The 23,841-nt window shown below is 38.7% G+C and overlaps 1 protein-coding gene across 1 annotated transcript; it reads left to right on the forward strand.

The window, feature by feature from the left end:
- LOC112589686 (uncharacterized protein F54H12.2-like) lies at nt 1–492 on the forward strand. Its single transcript, XM_025303987.1, has one exon. The coding sequence runs from the start codon at nt 1–3 to the stop codon at nt 490–492; it is 492 nt and encodes a 163-aa protein (XP_025159772.1).
- Nucleotides 493–23,841: the final 23,349 nt, after the last annotated feature.

Genomic DNA, 23,841 nt, shown 5'->3' on the forward strand with positions numbered 1-23,841 from the left:
ATGCTGTCGCTACGCATACGAGTAGAAACGGAAACTGTAGCAGGAGCCGCCGCCGCAACAGTAGGCCCAGTAAACCATATACTGCATTCGATGTTCAATCAAATCGATGTATATTTCAACCAAAAGTTCGTGTCTCCTCCAAACAATGCTTACGCTTACCGCGCTTACATAGAGGCGTTATTAAATTATGCTTCACCAGTAAAAACCTCCCACCTGGCTTCGTGGTACAACGATACAGCGAGGAACATGGACGCTCTACCGACACCATACAATCATGGACTCGACAAGCGTGCCGCTTTTGTACAATTAGGGCGAACTCTGGATCTCGTAGAGGATCTTCACTGCGACGTCTTCAACCAAGATAAATTTTTGATCAGTGGTGTTGAAGTACGCATGAGGCTTGTTCGTTCAAAAGATTCCTTCTGTCTTATGGAGGGAAATACTATGTCGGATGCGCGTTTTAGATGCTACACTACTCATCAGAAGAGCTAGATAAATCCAGGCATATTACTCGTTCATACGAAAATGTTGATCAGGATTACTGCTAAATACCCGCTCACGAGATTCGAAGTTAAATCATTCACGATTCATAACGACGTCGTAGGAGAAACACTGGACAACGTCATTCTTGGACAAATACCGAAGCGTATAAGTATCGGTTTTGTTGATAACAAAGCATTTAACGGTGCCCGACATTTAAATCCGTTCAATTTCCAGCATTATGGAATAAATTTCTTTTCACTATATGTCGATAGAACTCAAATTCCTAGCAGGCCGTTACAGCGAAAATTCTCTGGTAACGGGATGCTCTACGCCGAGGCGTATCACACCCTTTTCTCGGGAATGGATATTCACTTTTTGAACAAAACTAATTCTATATCCAGAGAAGGTTATCCTGCTGGTTATACTCTTTTCGCCTTCGATCTCACTCCTGATCTATCGGCTAATTGCGCGGCTCAATGGAGCCTTGTGAAACATGGTAGTTTGTGAATGGAAGTACGATTCGAAAAAGCTCTCACAACAACGATCCACTGCTTAGTTTACGCTGAATTTGAAAGCGTGCTGGAATTAGATTCTTCTCGTCAAGTTATTATAGATTATAGCGAATAAAACGAGTCCCCCACTTTTCTTTTCGGCGTCATTCCTCTTAGAATGTAAAGATTTTCAACATCATAACCATCCTGAGTAAAAGTTTTGAGAAAAGAGTCCAGTCGATTTCGAGGTGTGAAAAGTATAGTTTCGGGAGATAAAGAATTACGTATACAGAGGGAACATGGATGTCATTATTGAAGTACAATGTTTCCGCGATAGCAACGATGTCTACGTGTTCAAAGAGGTGGCTATTGTCGCTATTAATGAGTCTTTCGTAGGTAATTGGATCTTAGCTCCAGAGTATTCATTTGCAGAATTGAATGAAAAATCAAGACGTAAATAACTGGCTTTCGCAGAATTATCATGGTATCGAGTGGTACGACGGGGAGAGCAATCCGAAATATTTTTATCCGCGCTTGCGTGAAATTACGAGTCATATTCGTGACTTCGTGATAAAGGGCAAAGAAAAAACGAGCTACTTGCAAAATTTACTAGCCCGAAACGTGTGTAATCTGGAGAATATCTCGCCGATGTTCAGTGATCTTTCATCCAGCGAACGTGTAGAAGCTTGCTCATTCCACGCATTTAGAAAACACAGTCGTTATCACTGTGCATTACGCAACGCATACAAATTGAAACACTGGTACATCGAACAAAGTCAAATCAACATCAGGAATGTGACAACGTCTATGTGGCTCAGTGCTCGTCCTCCAAAATTGACGAGGAAGAGAGTGAAAATAGCTATTCCTACAAATCGGGGAGTGAAGAGCCATCGACTGAAGAAGAGAAAAACGAAACAAATACTGCATTGGAACATTCAGTCGAACCGTCGAGGACTATAACAATCACGTTACCAGAGGTAAAACGAAATTATATAAAATGAATTCGCTCGAAATTCAACATGCATTACAACATCTCAATGCTAGATACACAGGCGTCTATCCAGCCGACAGACTACTGAGGGTGTGGACGAGGTCGACGACAGTAGTCGCTAATACGGACAATCACGACCATCCAGACAGCACTGGGTCACATTCTACATCGCTCAGAATGGAGCAGCCACATACTTTGATAGCTACGGGATGCCGCCCTGGGGCTTGCGATTTCTCCTGCGTCTTAGAAGAAATTCCGCCACTTACCGATGGAATACCTCTCAGTTACAGGGTCTCTTATCGACGATTTGTGACCATTATTGTTGTGTTTGCCTTTACTTTATGTGCAGAGGTTATAACCTCAATGCCTTTAAAAATTTGTTTACCAATGATTGCGAACGAAACGATCAGCTAGTTGTACGAATGTATAAGAAAATCTTTCGTCAATGTAAGCGTAAATCATTAGATCATCATATCCCTATGTACCAGGTTCAATCCTGTATTAGAAGAATGTATAAGAATAAAATGTGAATTTATTCTATAAAAATTTTGTATATTCCTTTCTTTCGGCCTCTTCTCTCTTCCCTGTGATCTTCAGTTCGCGGTAACAAGACCCGTTGTAAACTTTTCGAATTCGAAAGCAAGGGGACACACACAGGTAAAAATATTGAGGTAGACATAGACCGGAGATATCGCCTAACAATCGCTGAGTAGTTTTTATCTTCAAAATTATCCTTATATCCTCGAACATGTGCACACACGCTCGCGCGCCTCAAGAGCAGGGGCCTCAGAGCCACGAGTCCGTAGGGTTTAGAATTTTCGAAATTTTCCACGTGTGACATCAATACTCTTCGTATGTATACAATATAGCTAGTTTCCATCAGAGTATAGCAATAGCGTAGCGTATAAGACGCTTGACTCGACAGCCAACGGACCCTAGTTCGAATCTGAATAGTACCTACAGGATTTTTCCAAAGAACATGCATGTGGTGATGACCACACGTAGACACACACACGCACACACGCGCTCACCTCACCCGTTATACGACTACATCGTAAAGCCAGTTTCTACCAAAGAGCAGTAGTACGGTGGTAAGACGGTTTAACTCAAGAGCCAGAGGACCTCGGTTCGAATCCGAGTATGACCACCACAGAGTTTTTCCAAAACTTATGACGTCGATACTTTCCATATGTATACGATATAGCCAGATTTCATCAGGGTATAGCGGTAGCGCGGTGGTAAGACAGTTTGATTCGAGAGCCAGAGGTCCCCGGTTCGAATTCAACAGAGGGCCTTTTACAAGGTTTTTTCGAAACTTGTGACGTCGATACTTTCCATATGTAGACGATATAGCTAGTTTCCATCAGGGTATAGCGGTAGCGCGGTGGTAAGACGGTTTGACTCGAAAGCCAGAGGTCCCCCGGTTCAAATCCAACAGAGAGAGAGGGCCTTTACAGGGTTCTTTCAAAACTTGTGCCGTCGATACTTTCCATATGTAGTGCAACGCGATTTTCGTTCGCCGTCGGCAAACTGCCGTCGGTCCGCGCGTCTCGGCCGTTTCACACTCTCACGAAAGTGGTTGGGCACCAGGTGCAACGGGCTGCACCGTTCACCAACGCGAAGCGACACACCATTAAAGGGCCGAGATACGCGAAGTCGACGGGACCGGTAGCTTTTCGGTATTTTAAGTCGGTAGACGGGAGGGTCCGATCGGGAATTCGGGAAGCGACCGGGAAAACACAAGAATAACTAGGCGCGTTTCGACTATCTCAATTTTTATTATTTCGGGAATCGGAACGGTCCGACCCCTCGATACGGTACACTCCGCTTTGCTCTCGCGAATTCGAGATTTGCTCTACGCCGATAACTTTAACGAGACTCAGTACGTTTGCGACACCGAAACAATAAAGCAGGTGGAAGGTCTTACAGATTCGGGAACCTCCCGGCGACGTGGTCCTTCGCTTTCCTCCTTCTTCCGCTCGCTCTGGCGCAACGCTTGCACCGACGGTCCCTTCTAGGGCGAGGGGAACACCAAAACTTCTACACTCGCTAACTTCAAAGCGATACTCTTCTTAGTAACGGTAGGCGATATAACTCCGCAATGCTCGGAAGCAGACCGGCGATATTAGAGAGAGCGACAATGGTAGTCTGCTCTTTTTATCTCCTTCTACAGACATGTTTTCTTGTTCTTTTGTGTTGTCTCGTGCTACCCGTCTTTCCCCGTTCCTCGTTAAATCTCCAAATACGGGAATCCTTCCGCGGATCTTTGTTTTCGATCCGCGGGACGGGTGCTCGGTCTCACTTTGGCGCGTGCTCCCTCCTGCTCCCGTGCTCTCCTCACCTAGGCCGGCTTGGTCTAGCCGGTGATCACGCTCCGAGAACAGGAGCGATGACAGATTCGCTGGATATTCCTGCGGGCCTGAGGTGGCGGTCCGGTCGATGGGTGTCGTCCTCTGGTTCCTCTGGTCTCGTTGGGCGGCACAGGAGGTCCAGCGGCACAGAGCTCGGGGACGCGGGACCGTTCCACCTGCGCGCTCCTATTACTAACACTAATTAATACGGGGTGCAATGCGACCCCCCCCGCAATTCTCGCGCGATGTACTGTCCGCCCCCCCCCCCCGCCAACCTCACGTAAGGACCGAGGGTTCGCCCTGGGACAGGCGCCTTCCCGGCTGCCACGTTACAGTAGACGATATAGCTAGTTTCCATCCGGGTATAGCGGTAGCGCAGTGGTGTAAGACGAGGTTTGACTCTCGAGAGCCAGAGGTCCCGGTTCGAATCTAGCAGGGCCTACAGGGGTTTTCCAAAACTTGTGACATCGATACTTTCCATATGTAGGCTATATAACTAGTTTCCATCAGAGTATAGTAGTAGCGTTAGTGAGTGGTAAGACGCGTGACTCAAGAGTCAGAGGTCCCAGGTTCGAATCCAGCAAGGCCTACAGTTTTCCCGCAAATGCAATATGCAAATTAAGTAGCTGCTCAAGAGCCAGAATTGCCAACTCCCTAATAATGTCGGCCATAATTTGCTTATTTCAAAAGTCGATTTGTTTTTGCCTGTGGGGATGGCCCGTCAAAACATTCCCCCTCTACTCGACCCGCCGGCGCCGATGGGCGTGGTTTAGTGGCGCCGGCGGGTCGAGTGGAGGGGGAATGTTGTGACGAGCCATACCTTACCACATACTACTTTCGCACAAGTCTTTAAAAATAGCTGAACTGCTGTTAATAAAATTAACAGCTTTTTCAAGAAAGTCTTCGCAAAATGCGGGCATTCTAGCGCATGCAGCGTGCGCGACTAATGCGGCAGAATGGCATGGGCATGCAAGTGTTATTAAAAGTGTTATTAAATGTTTGCATCGTTCTTCTAGTTTTTTCTTAAACGACACATGTTTTCCTATCATGACAGATGCATTATCACATGACAAGGCAAGAATATTTGCAAACGGAATTTGTAATTTATACATCTCAGATTTAAATGCATTAAATAATTTTCCTGCACTACAATCTGTTGCATCAAGGTCTATTAATTTAACTAGTTACGATCGAACATCTAAACTCTCAGAATCAACATATCGGACGGAGAAACGTCATTTATTTCTCATTGGTAATGTCTGAAGTCTGATCGATACAATTAAAAAGTTTTGTGTTCTATATGACAGGCACATAATATTAATGTTATGTTTCGTTTCATCTAAACATAACACATTCTTTACACTTGCTTTACAAACATGTACGCACGCACGCACGCACGCACGCACGCACGCACACACGCACGCACGCACACAGGGTTTGGAGTCATTAAATACTGTGGGAGTGACGAACCATGGGGTCCTGATCTTTACCTGTCGCACTTGTCTGAACTGTGTATGCCCACATCATTATTGTAACACTACATAATACCATTTGTTCGTTACCTGTCATATGTTTTACTTAATGGCAAATTCGGCCATTTGCACTAGTACATACAGAATGCGCACTATTGGATGGAGCTTATTCATGTACATAGAAAAAAAAATTCTCAGTTCGACAATATCGTTATTCTACTATAATTTCAGATTATACAGCGTTAAATAAAGAAAAATTTCTTGCCTTGACACATTTGATATTTATAAGAAAAAAAATATTTTTCAATCGGAACGAATATATTTAAATTAATACAATCACTATGTCATATAAAATAAAATTCATTATTTCATAAAAGCAAGAATATCATTTCTTTATATATAAGCAAGCATAGTTTTATTTTATATGAGACAATGATTGTATTAATTTGAATATATTTGTTCTGATTAAAAAGCAAATTTGTTGCTGTACCAAATAAAGACAAGACATTTTTTTCATTTAACGCTATATGATCTCAGTTTTATATTTACATGTCAAAAATAAAGATATTTTCGAAATAAGATAATTTTTTTCTGTATAGCAGTTTTATTTAACATTTGTTTGAAGTACATTGTCAAATGCAACTTAGCCAATATTTTGTATAGCACCCAAATGGACGTATTCTTTGGCTAAGACATGTTTGAACATGTATTTAGAATGACCTTAAATATAACAATGAATTATGAACAGGTCCTTCTCCTATTAATGATTAATGATGTACTTCAAACAAATGTTAAATAAAACTGCTATACAGAAAAAAATTATCTTATTTCGAAAATATCTTTATTTTTGACATGTAAATATAAAACTGAGATCATATAGCGTTAAATGAAAAAAATGTCTTGTCTTTATTTGGTACAGCAACAAATTTGCTTTTTAATCAGAACAAATATATTCAAATTAATACAATCATTGTCTCATATAAAATAAAACTATGCTTGCTTATATATAAAGAAATGATATTCTTGCTTTTATGAAATAATGAATTTTATTTTATATGACATAGTGATTGTATTAATTTAAATATATTCGTTCCGATTGAAAAATATTTTTTTTCTTATAAATATCAAATGTGTCAAGGCAAGAAATTTTTCTTTATTTAACGCTGTATAATCTGAAATTATAGTAGAATAACGATATTGTCGAACTGAGAATTTTTTTTTCTATGTACATGAATAAGCTCCATCCAATAGTGCGCATTATAACAATGAATTATGAACAGGCCCTTCTCCTATTAATGATTCCTATAAGATGTGCATGGTTTCCGTTAATTAATGGAATGACTGTAAATGTCGATTAAGAGATATTATCAATGCAAACATATTTTTAAGATGAAAATTCGCACAATCAAATGTCTGGTACTTGTATTATGGTCGACGAATATTGTACTAATATTATTTGTAGGATCCCGATCGAACTCATTTCATTTCAAATAGTGTACATTCGAACGACTATTAAACTGGCACAGCCCTTCCAGCACAATCGCATGGGACTAGCACAGAAATTTAGTGCTCTTTTGTTGCTAATTTGTTGCTCTATTCCCGATTTTATTGCTCCAGCCATTACCAAGAAAACAGGGGCTGTGCTAGCTTAACATTAAAGTTAGCACAACCCCTCGAAAAAAAAATAAAAAATGAAAAACGAACACATATTTGTAAATTACGATTTTGTTGCTACTTTGTTGCTCTATTCCCGATTTTGTTGCTCCAGCCATTTAAAAAAAAAACAGTGCCGGGGACCTAAAGACGTGTGCCGGCTACAAGAGTAAACTACTAAAAAAAATTTGTTGCTCGCCCAATTTCGGTCTCAGTATGTTGCCTCACTTTGTTGCTCTTAAGATATCCCAGATTCAAATTTGTTGCTCGCGGTATATGTTTAAACAACAGGCGAGGACTTATAGGGCTGTGCTGGCTATAAGAGTAAACCACTCGAAAAAAATTGGTTCCTCGCCCAATTTTGGTCTCAGTATGTTGTCTGATTTTGTTGCTCTTAAGATATCCCAGTTTCAAATTTGTTGCTCGTGGTATATGTTTAAACAACAGCCGAGGACTTATAGGGCTGTGCTGGCTACAAGAGTAAACTACTCGAAAAAAATTTGTTGCTCGCCCAATTCCGGTCTCAGTATGTTGCCTGATTTTGTTGCTCTTAAGATATCTCATTTAAAAATTTGTTGCTCGCGGTATATGTTTAAACAACAGCCGAGAACTTATAGAGCTGTGCTGGCTACAAGAGTAAATTACTCGAAAAAAATTTGTTGCTCGCCTAATTTCGGTCTCAGTATGTTGCCTGACTTTGTTGCTCTTAAGATATCCCAGTTTCAAATTTGTTGCTCGCGGTATATGTTTAAACAACAGCCGAGGACTTACAGGGCTGTGCTGGCTACAAGAGTAAACTACTCGAAAAAAATTTGTTGCTCGCCCAATTCCGGTTTCAGTATGTTGCCTGATTTTGTTGCTCTTAAGATATCCCAGTTTCTAATTTGTTGCTTGTGGTATATGTTTAAACAATAGCCGAGAACCTATAGGTGCATGCTGGCTACAAGAGTAAACTATTCGAAAAAAATTTGTTTCTCGCCCAATTCCAGTCTCAGTATGTTGTCTGATTTTGTTGCTCTTAAGATATCCCATTTAAAAATTTGTTGCTCGCGGTATATGTTTAAACAACAGCCGAGAACTTATAGGGCTGTGCTGGCTACAAGAGTAAATTACTCGAAAAAAATTTGTTGCTCGCCTAATTTCGGTCTCAGTATGTTGCCTGACTATGTTGCTCTTAAGATATCCCAGTTCCAAATTTGTTGCTCGCGGTATATGTTTAAACTACAGCCGAGGACTTATAGGGCTGTGCTGGCTACAAGAGTAAACTACTCGAAAAAAATTTGTTGCTCGCCTAATTTCGGTCTCAGTATCTTGCCTGACTTTGTTGCTCATAAGATATCTCAGTTTCAAATTTGTTGCTCGTGGTATATGTTTAAACAACAGCCGAGAACTTATAGGGCTGTGCTGGCTACAAGAGTAAACTACTTGAAAAAAATTTGTTGCTCGCCCAATTCCGGTCTCAGTATGTTGCCTTACTTTGTTGCTCTTAAGATATCCCAGATTCAAATTTGTTGCTCGCGGTATATATTTAAACAACAGGCGAGGACTTATAGGGCTGTGCTGCTTATAAGAGTAAACCACTTGAAACAAATTTGTTCCTCGCCCAATTTCGGTCTCAGTATGTTGTCTGATTTTGTTACTCTTAAGATATCCCATTTAAAAATTTGTTGCTCGCGGTATATGTTTAAACAACAGCCGAGAACTTATAGGGCTGTGCTGGCTACAAGAGTAAACTACTCGAAAAAAATTTGTTGCTCGCCTAATTTCGGTCTCAGTATGTTGCCTGACTTCGTTGCTCTTAAGATATCCCAGTTTCAAATTTGTTGCTCGCGGTATATGTTTAAAAAACAGCCGAGGACTTATAGGGCTATGCTGGCTACAAGAGTAAACTCCTCGAAAAAAATTTGTTTCTCGCCCAATTCCAGTCTCAGTATGTTGTCTGATTTTGTTGCTCTTAAGATATCCTAGTTTCAAATTTGTTGCTCGCGATATATGTTTAAACAACAGCCGAGGACTTATAGTGCTGTGCTGGCTACAAGAGTAAACTACTCGAAAAAAATTTGTTGCTCGCCCAATTCCGGTCTCAGTATGTTGCCTGATTTTGTTGCTCTTAAGATATCTCATTTAAAAATTTGTTGCTCGCGGTATATGTTTAAACAACAGCCGAGAACTTATAGAGCTGTGCTGGCTACAAGAGTAAATTACTCGAAAAAAATTTGTTGCTCGCCTAATTTCGGTCTCAGTATGTTGCCTGACTTTGTTGCTCTTAAGATATCCCAGTTTCAAATTTGTTGCTCGCGGTATATGTTTAAACAACAGCCGAGGACTTATAGGGCTGTGCTGGCTACAAGAGTAAACTACTCGAAAAAAATTTGTTGCTCGCCCAATTCCGGTCTCAGTATGTTGCCTGATTTTGTTGCTCTTAAGATATCTCATTTAAAAATTTGTTGCTCGCGGTATATGTTTAAACAACAGCCGAGAACTTATAGAGCTGTGCTGGCTACAAGAGTAAATTACTCGAAAAAAATTTGTTGCTCGCCTAATTTCGGTCTCAGTATGTTGCCTGACTTTGTTGCTCTTAAGATATCCCAGTTTCAAATTTGTTGCTCGCGGTATATGTTTAAACAACAGCCGAGGACTTATAGGGCTGTGCTGGCTACAAGAGTAAACTACTTGAAAAAAATTTGTTGCTCGCCCAATTCCGGTCTCAGTATGTTGCCTTACTTTGTTGCTCTTAAGATATCCCAGATTCAAATTTGTTGCTCGCGGTATATATTTAAACAACAGGCGAGGACTTATAGGGCTGTGCTGCTTATAAGAGTAAACCACTTGAAACAAATTTGTTCCTCGCCCAATTTCGGTCTCAGTATGTTGTCTGATTTTGTTACTCTTAAGATATCCCATTTAAAAATTTGTTGCTCGCGGTATATGTTTAAACAACAGCCGAGAACTTATAGGGCTGTGCTGGCTACAAGAGTAAACTACTCGAAAAAAATTTGTTGCTCGCCTAATTTCGGTCTCAGTATGTTGCCTGACTTCGTTGCTCTTAAGATATCCCAGTTTCAAATTTGTTGCTCGCGGTATATGTTTAAAAAACAGCCGAGGACTTATAGGGCTATGCTGGCTACAAGAGTAAACTCCTCGAAAAAAATTTGTTTCTCGCCCAATTCCAGTCTCAGTATGTTGTCTGATTTTGTTGCTCTTAAGATATCCTAGTTTCAAATTTGTTGCTCGCGATATATGTTTAAACAACAGCCGAGGACTTATAGTGCTGTGCTGGCTACAAGAGTAAACTACTCGAAAAAAATTTGTTGCTCGCCCAATTCCGGTCTCAGTATGTTGCCTGATTTTGTTGCTCTTAAGATATCCCATTTAAAAATTTGTTGCTCATGGTATATGTTTAAACAACAGGCAAGGACTTATAGGGCTGTGCTGGCTACAAGAGTAAACTACTCGAAAGAAATTTGTTGCTCGCCCAATTTCGGTCTCAGTTTTTGATTTTGTTGCTCTTATGATGTCCAAATTCCCAATGCTTCAAAAAGAAGTTTAACTGTAGCAGAAAACTTTTGTGTGTGTCAAGTACAATATGTTTCTGCTTTTCGTTTAAACTTATTTTGCATAATTTCGGAAAACATCGTAATATCAACATGAAACGAGCAACGAATTGTTTCTAATAGTTCACTGTTGTACGTAATAATGTACTAATATATTTCAGGGTATTGTTTGAATTTATTATATGTTAATATTAGTAAAAGGCCAGACACTATTTCAGGAAAAATATATGTTATGTAATATGTAACTAAAGGTTGAACTATTAAAAGTGAATTAATATGCATTAATATGAATATGAATATATATTTAATTGTTAATATACATAATGCGGATTGGCATCATACACTTTTTTTATTGATTTGGCGTTAGATGTCAGATCGTTATATTCTACCCAACAATTTCCTGGACATAGGACAATTGCCGTATAATGTCCCATTTCAGAATTTGCTAATTGTCTTGCCATAGTAGGCATTTTATAATCCACAATTCCTATTAGCGTCAGCTCTTTTTCTGGTTCTAATGGATTTTCTATTTTCTGGTATATAGATTGTAATTTCACAGGTGCGTTCGTGTACGTAGTACTATATATATCGAATATTACGATGAATCCTGAAAAATACTTTGCATAAACATTTTTATATAGTTTATACTTAAGGGTCCTATGTTCTCGTTATGGCTGTACTTGTTTGATGTCAGAAATTATATATTACATATAAAAAATTCTTGCAGTATGCATTGAAATAAAAAAATATTTCTACCAAACGACACTTATGACTGATTTAGTAAATTTGTAAAATGCTTCGAACACTTGATTTATTATAATATTCAATAAACAGCCGTAAAATTAACGTATTAGAAATGATGAGAAAAGATGGGTTAAGAAGGAAGTTATGTCATACTAATTTTACATAACATTTGTTAACACAGCAAAAGGAGTGTTAGAAATGTTTTATAAATTTATTGAATCAGTCATGAGTGTTATTTTATAGATATATCTTTTTATTTTAACGCATACTACAAGAATTTGTAGCATTCAATTTCTCGCTTCGGATGTCATCAAAGACAGCCGAGACGAAGATACAAAACCCTTAATAATGAATAATGAATTATTTTAACGATATAAAAATATATAAATTTTAATATACATGTAATGAAGGGAATATATGTTATATAACATGTTCAATGTTAACATAAAATATATATATAGTATACGAGGGCGGTCCGATAAGTACTTAGCCTCACCGCCCGATGGCGCCACTATTGCAAGAGAAATTTACTATCATGTAGTACATTCTCGTAGACGGCTACTGTCGAAATTTTAACCGAATCGGACTCGTAGTTTTGTTTTGACCGCGTGTGAAAGCGGGCGTGTCCGCGGATTTAAAAAAAATGGAAAAAGAGCAATATCGATCGGTGATTCGATTCTTGTTTTTGGAAGGGAAATCGCGCAGCGAAATCAAAGAGCGCTTGGATGCGATGACTCTTCTCCTTCGATGGCGACCGTCAAAAATTGGTTTAACGAGTTTCAACGTGGTCGCACGTCGGTTTTTGATGAGCCACGCCCAGGTGCCCCGAAAACGGCTACCACGGAGGATAACATGACAAAAATCCACGATCTCGTATTGACAGACCGCCGATTGAAGGTGCGCGAGATAGCTGAGACAGTAGGCATCTCAAAAGACCGCGTGGGTCATATCCTGCATGAAATTTTGGGCATGAGAAAGCTGTCGGCGCGATGGGTGCCGCGTTTGCTCACTCCGGACAACAAGCGCAACCGTGAGACCACTTCAGAGCAGTGTTTGACGCTGTTTAAGCGCAATCCGAAGGAGTTTCTGCGTCGTTTCGTGACCGTCGACGAAACATGGATCCACTGGTACACACCAGAGACCAAGGAACAGTCGAAACAATGGACTTCACCCGGCGAACGTGCTCTGAAGAAGGCGAAGACTGTCCTATCGGCCGGAAAGGTGATGGCCACCGTTTTCTGGGATTCACAAGGTGTGATCTACATCGACTACCTGGAGAAGGGCAAAACGGTAACAGGGCTGTACTATGCCGAATTATTGGGCCGATTCGACGCCGAATTGCAGAAAAACGGCCTCATTTGGCGAAGAAAAAAGTGCTCTTCCACCATTACAACGCACCGGCTCACACTTCCGCCCTCGCCGCGGTCAAATTGGTCGAATTGGGCTACGAACTGCTGCCCCATCCACTGTATTCTCCAGATTTGGCCCCGTGCGACTTCTTTTTGTTTCCAAACTTGAAAAAGTCACTCGCCGGGCAGAAATTTGAGTCGAATGAGGAGGTCATCGCCGCCACGGAGGCCTACTTTGCAGACCTCGAGAAAACGTATTTTTCAGACGGGTTTAAGAAGTTGGAGCATCGCTGGGTCAAATATATCGAGCTAAAAGGAGACTATGTTCAGAAATAAATCGCCACTTTTCCAAAATATTCGTTTTTCTTTTGTAGGCTAAGTACTTATCGGACCACCCTCGTATATATATGACTATGGAAGCCTATATGGACTATGGAAGATCAAAGAATAATAATAAAGAAAAGTGAAGTTTACCTGTTATAATAGATTTTAATTTTTTCTTTTCTCTCTCGCAAGTGGTTTCTTCACCATTCGACAATACACCTTCTATTTCTAAACGCGAAATGGTTAATAATGCTCTGAATATATTTGCAGCATCGTTAATATTTCGACACATAATTAATTGTCCAATAGCTGCCATATAAAAAATTTTTATTCGTCGTGGGATTGCTTTTAAAAAGTTTGCGTATGTTTTAATTCAATGTGCTACGTCTATACGTACGTAACATTTGGGTAATATTTTACTTTTACATGCATTAGTATAATCTTTAATTGTCTCGTAAGATGTAAAACATCGTATTACAGCATTTAATAATGCTTTAGATGCATCTACCACAACCTCGCGTGGATATGGAGCACCCATTTTGGTCCATTCTAATAACCAAAAATATATATTATTGGTCGTATGACTTTCAGATAACATCTGGCTAACCGAGAATTGAGCATTGTTATGGTTGATTACAGCTTGATAAAGAAAAATATGTTTTGAGAAACTATTGTCTTTCCTCATTAATTTTTTTACTATGCTGCCTGTAGCATCGATATAAATCGTACTCATATTTGTATTACAATATTTACGATAAACTTGCAGCTGATGGTTGGGTCCAATAAAATGTGAAAAACGGATCTATCCCAATATTATGAATACAGTTCAAATATGCTTTGTTTCATGATACATAAAGCATTTATAGGATCTGTGTTCAAAAATTGTGATTTGATATATTCGTTTTTTGCAACATGCAATACGGATGCTTTGTATAAATGTGGAGGTTCTGGATTTCCAGGCTTCATAAGTTCGTTCGCTTTTTCGGCACGATATACTTCAACTGGTTTATTACAAATTTGTTGTGCTATGGCTTTTCTTAATGGCGCCCTTAAGTAGCGTTTACCACATTTTCCTGTCCCTTTGATTATTTTACATTTTAGAAGAACAAGCTTCTGCATGTACTCATTCTATATCCAACGTAAAATGCTATCGCATTTACAAATACCTATAAAAGATATATATCACTAATATAATTTCTTCTCATTAATAACAATATCTACAAAAAAATTATTTCTCAATTTGCAAAATTTAATAATGAATATATATATATATGTATAATATATATATAATATAGTGGTAGGTGGACGATGCAGATATGTATAAAAAAAGAAGGCTTCGAAATGAAAAGAAAAATTACTTCTTAGATACACTTAGCAACGGTGAACATCAGTTGATTGGAACGTGCTGTCATATATCACACATCATTAGTTGCTTTACTGTCAGCCCATTCCTCATTATCAGTTGTTTACCGTTGCTATGAAAGGACCCATTTTTCTTTTCATCTGAAAGTCATCTTTGATTATTCATGCCTACTGAGTTAGATTTACTGCTTCTCGTACGCTCACTAGCTAAGACGTTTTAATTAATAATTTAATAACTATTGTGAATGCTGCAAAATGGTACATGACTTTTCTGTTTATTTTGACCGGTCTTCATGTTTCGATTTTGCGCTGAATTACGAGACACCCTGTTAAACTACAAATTATCTACTTACCATTGATATATCCAGATGTATCAACAACTGATAAATAATGGTTACGAACTATGAATCCACATTTCAAATGTACAGCGTTCCAAATTTTATTCGTAATGAATTCTTCCCAAACACCTGACCGAAGAGTTTTCCAAAATCTATTTTGTATTTTCTTATTTCGTTTACGTCTATATGATTTGAAAACAATTAATTCTTCAAATTCGTTATCTGGTACTGTTATAATAAAATTAATAGGTTCTGTATCTTCTTCACATTTTAAATCATTACTCGTCCTAAAACTGTCAATGCTATCTCCCATTGAGATGTCACTTATATTTGTATTATTTATATTATTCGTATCTACGCGGATTACAAAGTTTATCACGTATACCATATCTATTGCAGCAGACTATGGTATAAAGAGAAGTAGGAGATATTTCACCATGTAAAACAGTAGATATTTCAGACCAAACATTATCATATTTGGATATTATTTTATCCAAAATCAAAATGCGATCACTATATGTTAAACAAGTACGTATAATATCTTCGCTTTCAACTTTAGCAGGACATCCTATATTGAAACGCATCTTGCACATGTGTATTCTTCTGCGTATGTGTCAGACCACGAAACATGTGAGTGATCAATGAAGTCTAACGGAGAAACAAAAGTAGAGAATCTAACGAAGATTTGAAAACAAATGAAGATCAGGTAAAGCAATGGGTAAATCATTTCTGTTTTACCATCAAATACCTAGACTAGGATAGTAACGACTTGACGGTAGGTATTCGATCTTAGTACAGAGAGTCAAGAAACGAATCACGTAAAAATGTAGATATGAAAATACACGCAGATCATCTTCACACTACTCTATTAACCTTTTCATATCTCTGGGATATATATGTCTCTCATAGGAAAAAAACCATTACTCTAAGATATATAGTCCTATTCTACATTGGCTTTAAAATGAAGGTTAAGGCTGCATTTAAAAAATCAATTTTAAATAAATTTAATATTTTCATTAAAATATAGCAAATACAAATTTAGATTTTTGTAACATTTTTTATATATAAATTTGAAACTGGGATATCTTAAGAACAACAAAATCATGCAATATACTGAGACCGGAATTGGGCGAGCAACAAATTTTTTTCGAGTAGTTTACTCTTGTAGCCAGCACAGCCCTGTAAGTCCTCGCCTGTTGTTTAAACATATACCGCGAGCAACAAATTTGAAACTGGGATATCTTAAGAGCAACAAAGTCAGGCAACATACTGAGACCGAAATTGGGCGAGCAACAAATTTTTTTCGAGTAGTTTACTCTTGTAGCCAGCACAGCCCTATAAGTTCTCGGCTGTTGTATAAACATATACCGCGAGCAACAAATTTGAAACTGGGACATCTTAAGAGCAACAAAGTCAGGCAACATACTGAGACCGAAATTGGGCGAGAAACAAATTTTTTTCGAGTAGTTTACTCTTGTAGCCAGCACAGCCCAATAAGTCCTCGGCTGTTGTTTAAACATATACCGCGAGCAACAAATTTGAAACTGGGATATCTTAAGAGCAACAAAATCAGACAACATACTGAGACCGAAATTGGGCGAGCAACAAGTTTTTTTCGAGTAGTTTACTCTTGTAGCCAGCACAGCCCTATAAGTCCTCGACTGTTGTTTAAACATATACCGCGAGCAACAAATTTAAAACTGGGATATTTTAAGAGCAACAAAGTGAAGCAACATACTGAGACCGGAATTGGGCGAGCACCAAATTTTTTTCAAGTAGTTTACTCTTGTAGCCAGCACAGCCCTGTAAGTCCTCGCCTGTTGTTTAAACATATACTGCGAGCAACAAATTTGAAACTGAGATATCTTATGAGCAACAAAGTCAGGCAAGATACTGAGACCGAAATTAGGCGAGCAACAAATTTTTTCGAGTAGTTTGCTCTTGTAGCCAGCATGCACCTATAGGTTCTTGGCTATGGTTTAAACATGTACCACGAGCAACAAATTTGAAACTGGGATATTTTAAGAGCAACAAAGTGAGGCAACATACTGAGACCGGAATTGGGCAAGCAACAAATTTTTTTCGAGTAGTTTACTCTTGTACCCATCACAGCCCTATAAGTCCTCGGCTGTTGTTTAAACATATACCGCAAGCAACAAATTTGGAACTGGGATATCTTAAGAGCAACAAAGTCAGGCAACATATTGAGACCGAAATTAGGCGAGCAACAAATTTTTTTCGAGTAGTTTACTCTTGTAGCCAGCCCTATAAGTCCCCGGCTGTTGTTTAAACATATACCGCGAGCAACAAATTTGAAATTGGGATATCTTAAGAGCAACAAAGTCAGGCAACTTACTGAGACCGAAATTGGGCGAGCAACAAATTTTTTTTAGTAGTTTACTCTTGTAGCCGGCACACGTCTCTAGGTCCCCGGCACTGTTTTTTTTCGAAATGGCCGGAGCAACAAAATCGGGAATAGAGCAACAAAGTAGCAACAAAATCGTAATTTAAAAATATGTGTTCGTTTTTCATTTTTTATTTTTTTTTCGAGGGGCTGTGCTAACTTTAATGTTAAGCTAGCACAGCCCCTGTTTTCTTGGAAATGACTGGAGCAACAAAATCGGGAATAGAGCAACAAATTAGCAACAAAAGAGCACTAAATTTCTGTGCTAGTCCCATGCGATTGTGCTGAAAGGGCTGTGCCAGCTTAATAGACGTTACATTCGGTGCACACTAGTGCCCATAGCCAAATTTGCTATTGCATAATACAAGTATTTACAATATGAATGATATCGTAGTTGCTGTACACAAATCTGCTAGTGGTTTATTGTACATTCAAAATATTTGTGTCACTGTATGCAGACGTAAATGTTTAATATAATAATTAAAATATCTAGAATTTTTGAAAAATATACATACGAAATTTTTTCATGACAGCGACGATAATGTAATATTATTTGATGTATACATTCGTTCCATCTTACAATCACAATTTTACATATAATATTTATTTATTTTACAAAACATTAGTTAAGTACGTGCTGCGACGAATGTTTGCATCAATCTAATATAGGAAAATAATGAATACATTCTTATCACCAATGAATGTATATAAAGATGAATATGTTTACGAATATATTTTTTTACTGGATACTTTTTCATATTTTATTGCACAGTAATAAGAATTATGAAATTCCTCGCAAAATATAATAACACTTTCCTTATGTTTTCCGAAGCATGGAAAGTATGATATTAAAATATGATATTAAATAATATAATATTAAAAGTATAATATATATTATACATGTTTATGAGAACGAATACCGCCAACATAAGCGTTACATAATGTGCACTACATACATAATGTTTAGATTTAATATTTTGTATACAGTGTCCCATTTTAAGATTCCACCACAAATATCTCTTATTTTTTATTTTAGAGAAAAGTAGTTTAGATATATTTTGTATGGTTTCGAGGGGGCCATAAGATAGTACCATTGATTTGACCTTAAAGAGTCATTTGAAGGTCACGTGAAGGTTACCTCAATTTTTTTAGATAGCATCCCCTATTTTTTATTACATATTCTTATAGCTGATCTCGAGAGCTTCCCAAAACACTATAATCAAATGTTTTTGGCGAAGTACTTTTCGAGTTATAAAGCTCCAAATTTACAAAATTTTGATAAAAATACAAAATATTTCGTAAAACATTCACTTTCCGATAGTCTTATCTTACATGATCCAACCAGTCAAGGCGAGGTCCGAGCATGATCCAGACAGTCAAGGCAAGATCCGAGCATGATCTAGCCAGTCAAGGCAAGACCCGAGCATGATCCAGCCAGTCAAGGGAAGATCCGAGCGTGATCCAGCCAGTCAAGGCAAGATCGGAGCATGATCCAGCCAGTCAAGGCAAGATCCGAGCATGATCCAGCCAGTCAAGGCAAGATCCGAGCATGATCCAGCCAGTCAAGGCAAGATCTTCTTTTGTGTACAATTACTTAAAGTGTTCAAAAACTTGGCCATTTACTTGTATGCATAACTCTAGTCTATGGTGAAAGTTGTCCCTAACTTTTTCAAAAACACTTACATTAATATTTCTGCAAGCCTGTCTCATCCGGTTTTTCATATTTTCAACGGTTGTAGGTTTTTGCGAATAAACTATATCTCTAATGTAGCCCCAGAAATATTAGGAGTACAAATAAGTTTCCGCCGTTTGACAAAAGATGGCCCCACCAGAAGGTTATGTTGAAATTGTCAGATGTAAAACCTAATATCATAAGTTTGGACATCTGGTAACAACATATCTTTGAAGTATTAGTGACTCCGTATCAGCATCACATAATTTTTTTCGTGCGAAAATGTCAAGTTTCGTGCCGAATAAGCGTCAATTGCGGGAACTTTTGATTTACTTCTTTAATTTGAAGAAATCTGCAGCTAAGGCGCATCGATTGCTTGCAGAAGCATATAGTGAGACAGCTTTAAGTGAGAGAAGTTGTCGTGAGTGGTTTCAAAAGTTTAAAAACGGCAAGTTTGACGTGGAAGACAAAGAACGTAGTGGAAGGCCGAAAATGTACGAAGACACGAAATTGGAAGCATTATTGGAGGAAGATTCGTGCCAAACGCAAGAAGAACTTGCACTTACATTAGAAGTGACTCAACAAGCAATTTCATATCGTTTAAAATCGTTGGGAATTATTCAAAAACAAGGAAATTGGGTTTCATATGAACTGAAGCCGAGAGACGTTGAACGCCGATTTTGCACGTGCGAAATGCTGCTTGCCTGGCATAAAAAACGGTTTTTTGCATCGTATAGTCACTGGTGATGAAAAATGGATCCACTACGATAACCCAAAGAAGAGAAAATCATGGGGATCACCTGGCCATGCTTCAAAATCGACAGCCAAACCGAATATTCATGGAAAAAACTCATGCTGTGTATTTGGTGGGATCAGCTTGGTGTCATATATTATGAGTTGCTCAAACCGAGCGAAACCATTACTGAAGCTCTCTACCGAACACAATTAATGAGATTGAGCCGAGCGCTCAAGGAAAAATGCGCTCATTACTACTCCAGACACGACAAAATTTTTTCCCACATGACAACGCTCGGCCACATGTTGCAAAACCGGTCAAAACCTATTTGGAAACACTTAATTGGGAAGTCCTACCCCACCCGCCGTATTCAGCAGACATTGCCCCTTCCGATTATCACTTGTTCCTGTCGATGGCACATGGCCTGTCTAAGCAGCGCTTTACATCATATGAAGATACTAAAAATTGGGTCGATTCGTGGATAGCCTCAAAAGATGAAGAGTTCTTCCGACGTGGTATCCGAATGCTGCCAGAAAGATAGGAAAAAGTAATGGCTAGTGATGGACAATATTCAATATTTTGAATAAAACGTAATGTACCGTTCTTTCACAATAAATTCCTAATTTTTGATAGAAAACGGCGGAAACTTATTTGTACTTCTAATAAAAATTTAGGGGTATCAAGTCGGGTGATCTTGGGGGCCATTCTTGAACTCGGCCCATACCAATCCACCTATTCGGGAATCTATTGTTTAAATATTGTGTAACAGCTCGAGATCTATGAGCCGGTGCTCCATCTTGTTGGAACCACATTCGTCTGAGTAAATCATTGTCAAGAGGTTGGGCAGGTCATCTTGAAGAAATCTTAGATAGATTGCCGCATTGAGATTTTCTTAAAAAAAAATGGACCAACAATAACATCTCCTAGAATGCCTGCCCAAACGTTAATGGACCACTGTCGTTGGAACTCTTGGCTTCTCTGTCACTGTGGATTAGCATCTGAATAATAATGGCAGTTATATCCATTAACGCCTCCTCTATTACAAAACGTGGCTTCATCAGAAAAAAGCGTATCAGCAATGAACCGGGGATTTTGTTGGATTTGATCTCGAGCACAGTTATAAAAACTTACATGGCGTTGGTAGTCCCTCTCTTCCAATTGCTGAGTTAGATGAATGTGATATGGGTGAAACTTGTTGAGCTTGAGCACACGATTGGCTGTTGATTTAGATATACCGTATTGCCTCTCAATTTGTCTTGTAGAGATTTGAGGATTCAAAGCAACGGCACCTATAACAGTCAATAACGTAACTTCATCAGGGCCCGATTTTCGCCGGTTTCTTCTAAGAAAAGTTCAGCTCTGTCGCAGAGTCTTTTTATTGCTTTCTTATCAGGATGGCGTCTGTCTGGAAATCTTTCAGCATAAAGCCTTTCTGCTGACGAGTAATTATTCCTGGCCTCACCCAAAATGCGAATCATGTCCACAATTTCATTTGGTGGATAAGCAGCCATAATTATAAAGAAAAAAAGCGCCAAAAAACCAAAAATTCCTGTCTTATAAAAAAAGAGTCAATGGATTATAATATGCGTCTGTCTGAGACTTCGCAAAAATACCGATAGTTGCTCAAGTAAGAAATTTGAAACAAGCCTCTTGATATTTGTTTCATTAAAAGAATTGACAATTGCACTTTCACAATTGTTACAGTTCATTGATTATCAGGCAATACAGGATCTCGTCTTGACTGGTTGGATCATGTTCGGATTTTGCCTTGACTGTCTGGATCATGCTCGGATCTCGCCTTGACTGGTTGGATCATGTAAGATAAGACTATCGGAAAGTGAATGTTTTACGAAATATTTTGTATTTTTACCAAAAGTTTGTAAATTTGGAGCTTCGTAACTCAAAAAGTCCTTCACCAAAGAACATTTGGTTATAGCGTTTTGGGAAGCTCTCGAGGTGAGATACAAGAATATGTAATAAAAAATAGGGGATGCTATCTAAAAAAGTTGAGGTAACCTTCATCTGACCTTCATATGACTCTTCAAGGTCAAATCAATGGAACTATCTTATGGCCCCCTCGAAACCATACAAAATATGTCTGAACAATTTTTCCCTAAAATCAAAAATAAGAGAGATATTTGGGGTGGACACTTAAAATGGAACACCCTGTATATATTGTTACGTCCCGTGGAATTTTATTGGATTCAATAGAATTTATTTGATAACGTGAATATGACTATGAGGAAAGCGCCTCTGTACGGAGAACAATACACGGTTTGCGAAACACATCGAACGACATAGAAGAAGACAAATATTGCTTATTAACTTGGATATCGAGAGGCTTACTGTAATCAGATGGCTGGAACGTCACTGTTTAGGCGTCTGACGGAACGGGAGAAGGAGCCCTCGTACGTGCCCGCGTTCCTCCCAGCTGAGATGACGGAACGTCGAACGCTCGCGATATCGCACTTCCGAAAGTCGCGTCTGTCTTTTCTTGTATGAATTAATTAAGAAGATCGAGAAATTGGTTGAAATCACGAATACACTTGATTGCAATAATTGTAATGAGAAAGAACCAGAAAGAAAAAAAGGAGATATACGAGAATATGAGAGACCGTCACGAGATGATGGAACTTGAAGATTCTCTAAGTACAATAGTTAAGGAGAGACTTGTGAGCACGCGTCCGAAGCGTGTGACGGCCTCAACGAAAGTGAAGAAGCGGGCTGTTCGTCGACGGGCCGAGGAGTCCTTCTTCTTTGTGTCGGAGCAAGACGCGAGTTACTCGATTTCCGGATGCAACAACGATAAGAACCCCGCCAAAATGTCGCCTAAACAGTTCGGTTATCTTAGAATGAAAACGTTTACAATTTTATAGTCAACCGCGGGTGGACAATAATGCGGCAATCGCGAATTTAGGTACGACGCGATACAATGATAGGCCAAGGAAGCGTTCCTGGCGAATTCGGCGCAACAAGTTTAATAATTCTAACGGAGAGTGGCAAACGGGGGTAGTACAATTTTATAGTGATAGTTTTTTACTTCTTTACACTACATTTCTAACGCTTTGATCTAATAACCGGATAATACGCAAAGTTTAGCGAGATGTCAGATGAAAGAAACAAGGTGGAGAATTACGACGCGATATGCCTTGTCTTCCATTCGAGATTCCTAAGAGCGAATCTGGGCCGTGCTGCTGACGCAAAACAGTTATGAGATTCGCAGAATCACAATGCTTATACTGCAGAGTTATAAAGATAACGATTAGAAAAGTTGTTAACGGTTATAACACAACTTTCCCACACTTAGTGCTTATTTTTATTGTTAAGAAGCAAGAGATGGGAAAGCTGCATAGTCTGTCCGCTATGATAAAAATAATTTGGAATAATAGTAAGAAATAATAGCCAAGCCCTCGCGCAACCGGGCTGTTATTCTTGAGACTATGTAAGCAATGATAAAGCATACGCGCGCTGTAGAAAATGAAGTGTCAAATTAACATAGAACAGAAGTGCCGAAAAGAAAGAAAACAGAAAAGAGTAACACAATTCATACGTTGAGTCTGGCACATAAAATGTATCATCCAAAATCGATATATCAAATTAACACATGCCGGTGTCGGAAATTTAACACAAGGTTTTCCATATACAAATGAATAGTAAAAGGCATTAAAGCTAACGCATTAAATTAAAATAAAATGCTAGTCACAATTACAGGTCGCCGTTACGAATGTCAACATAATATAATCCTAGTCCATATCGAACGAGGGAGGGGAGAACCGGAAGTTTAGATTGCAAAATGTACCGCTCGATAAGGATAGAAAAAGAAATAAGAAAAAGGGGGGGAAATAGGAACTGAGACGTAACAATATATATATATATATATATGTATATGTGTATGTATATGCATATATATATGTGTA

The sequence above is a fragment of the Harpegnathos saltator genome, unplaced genomic scaffold (genome assembly GCF_003227715.2).
Source record: "Harpegnathos saltator strain DR-91 unplaced genomic scaffold, Hsal_v8.6 scaffold580, whole genome shotgun sequence".
NCBI lineage: Eukaryota > Metazoa > Arthropoda > Insecta > Hymenoptera > Formicidae > Harpegnathos > Harpegnathos saltator.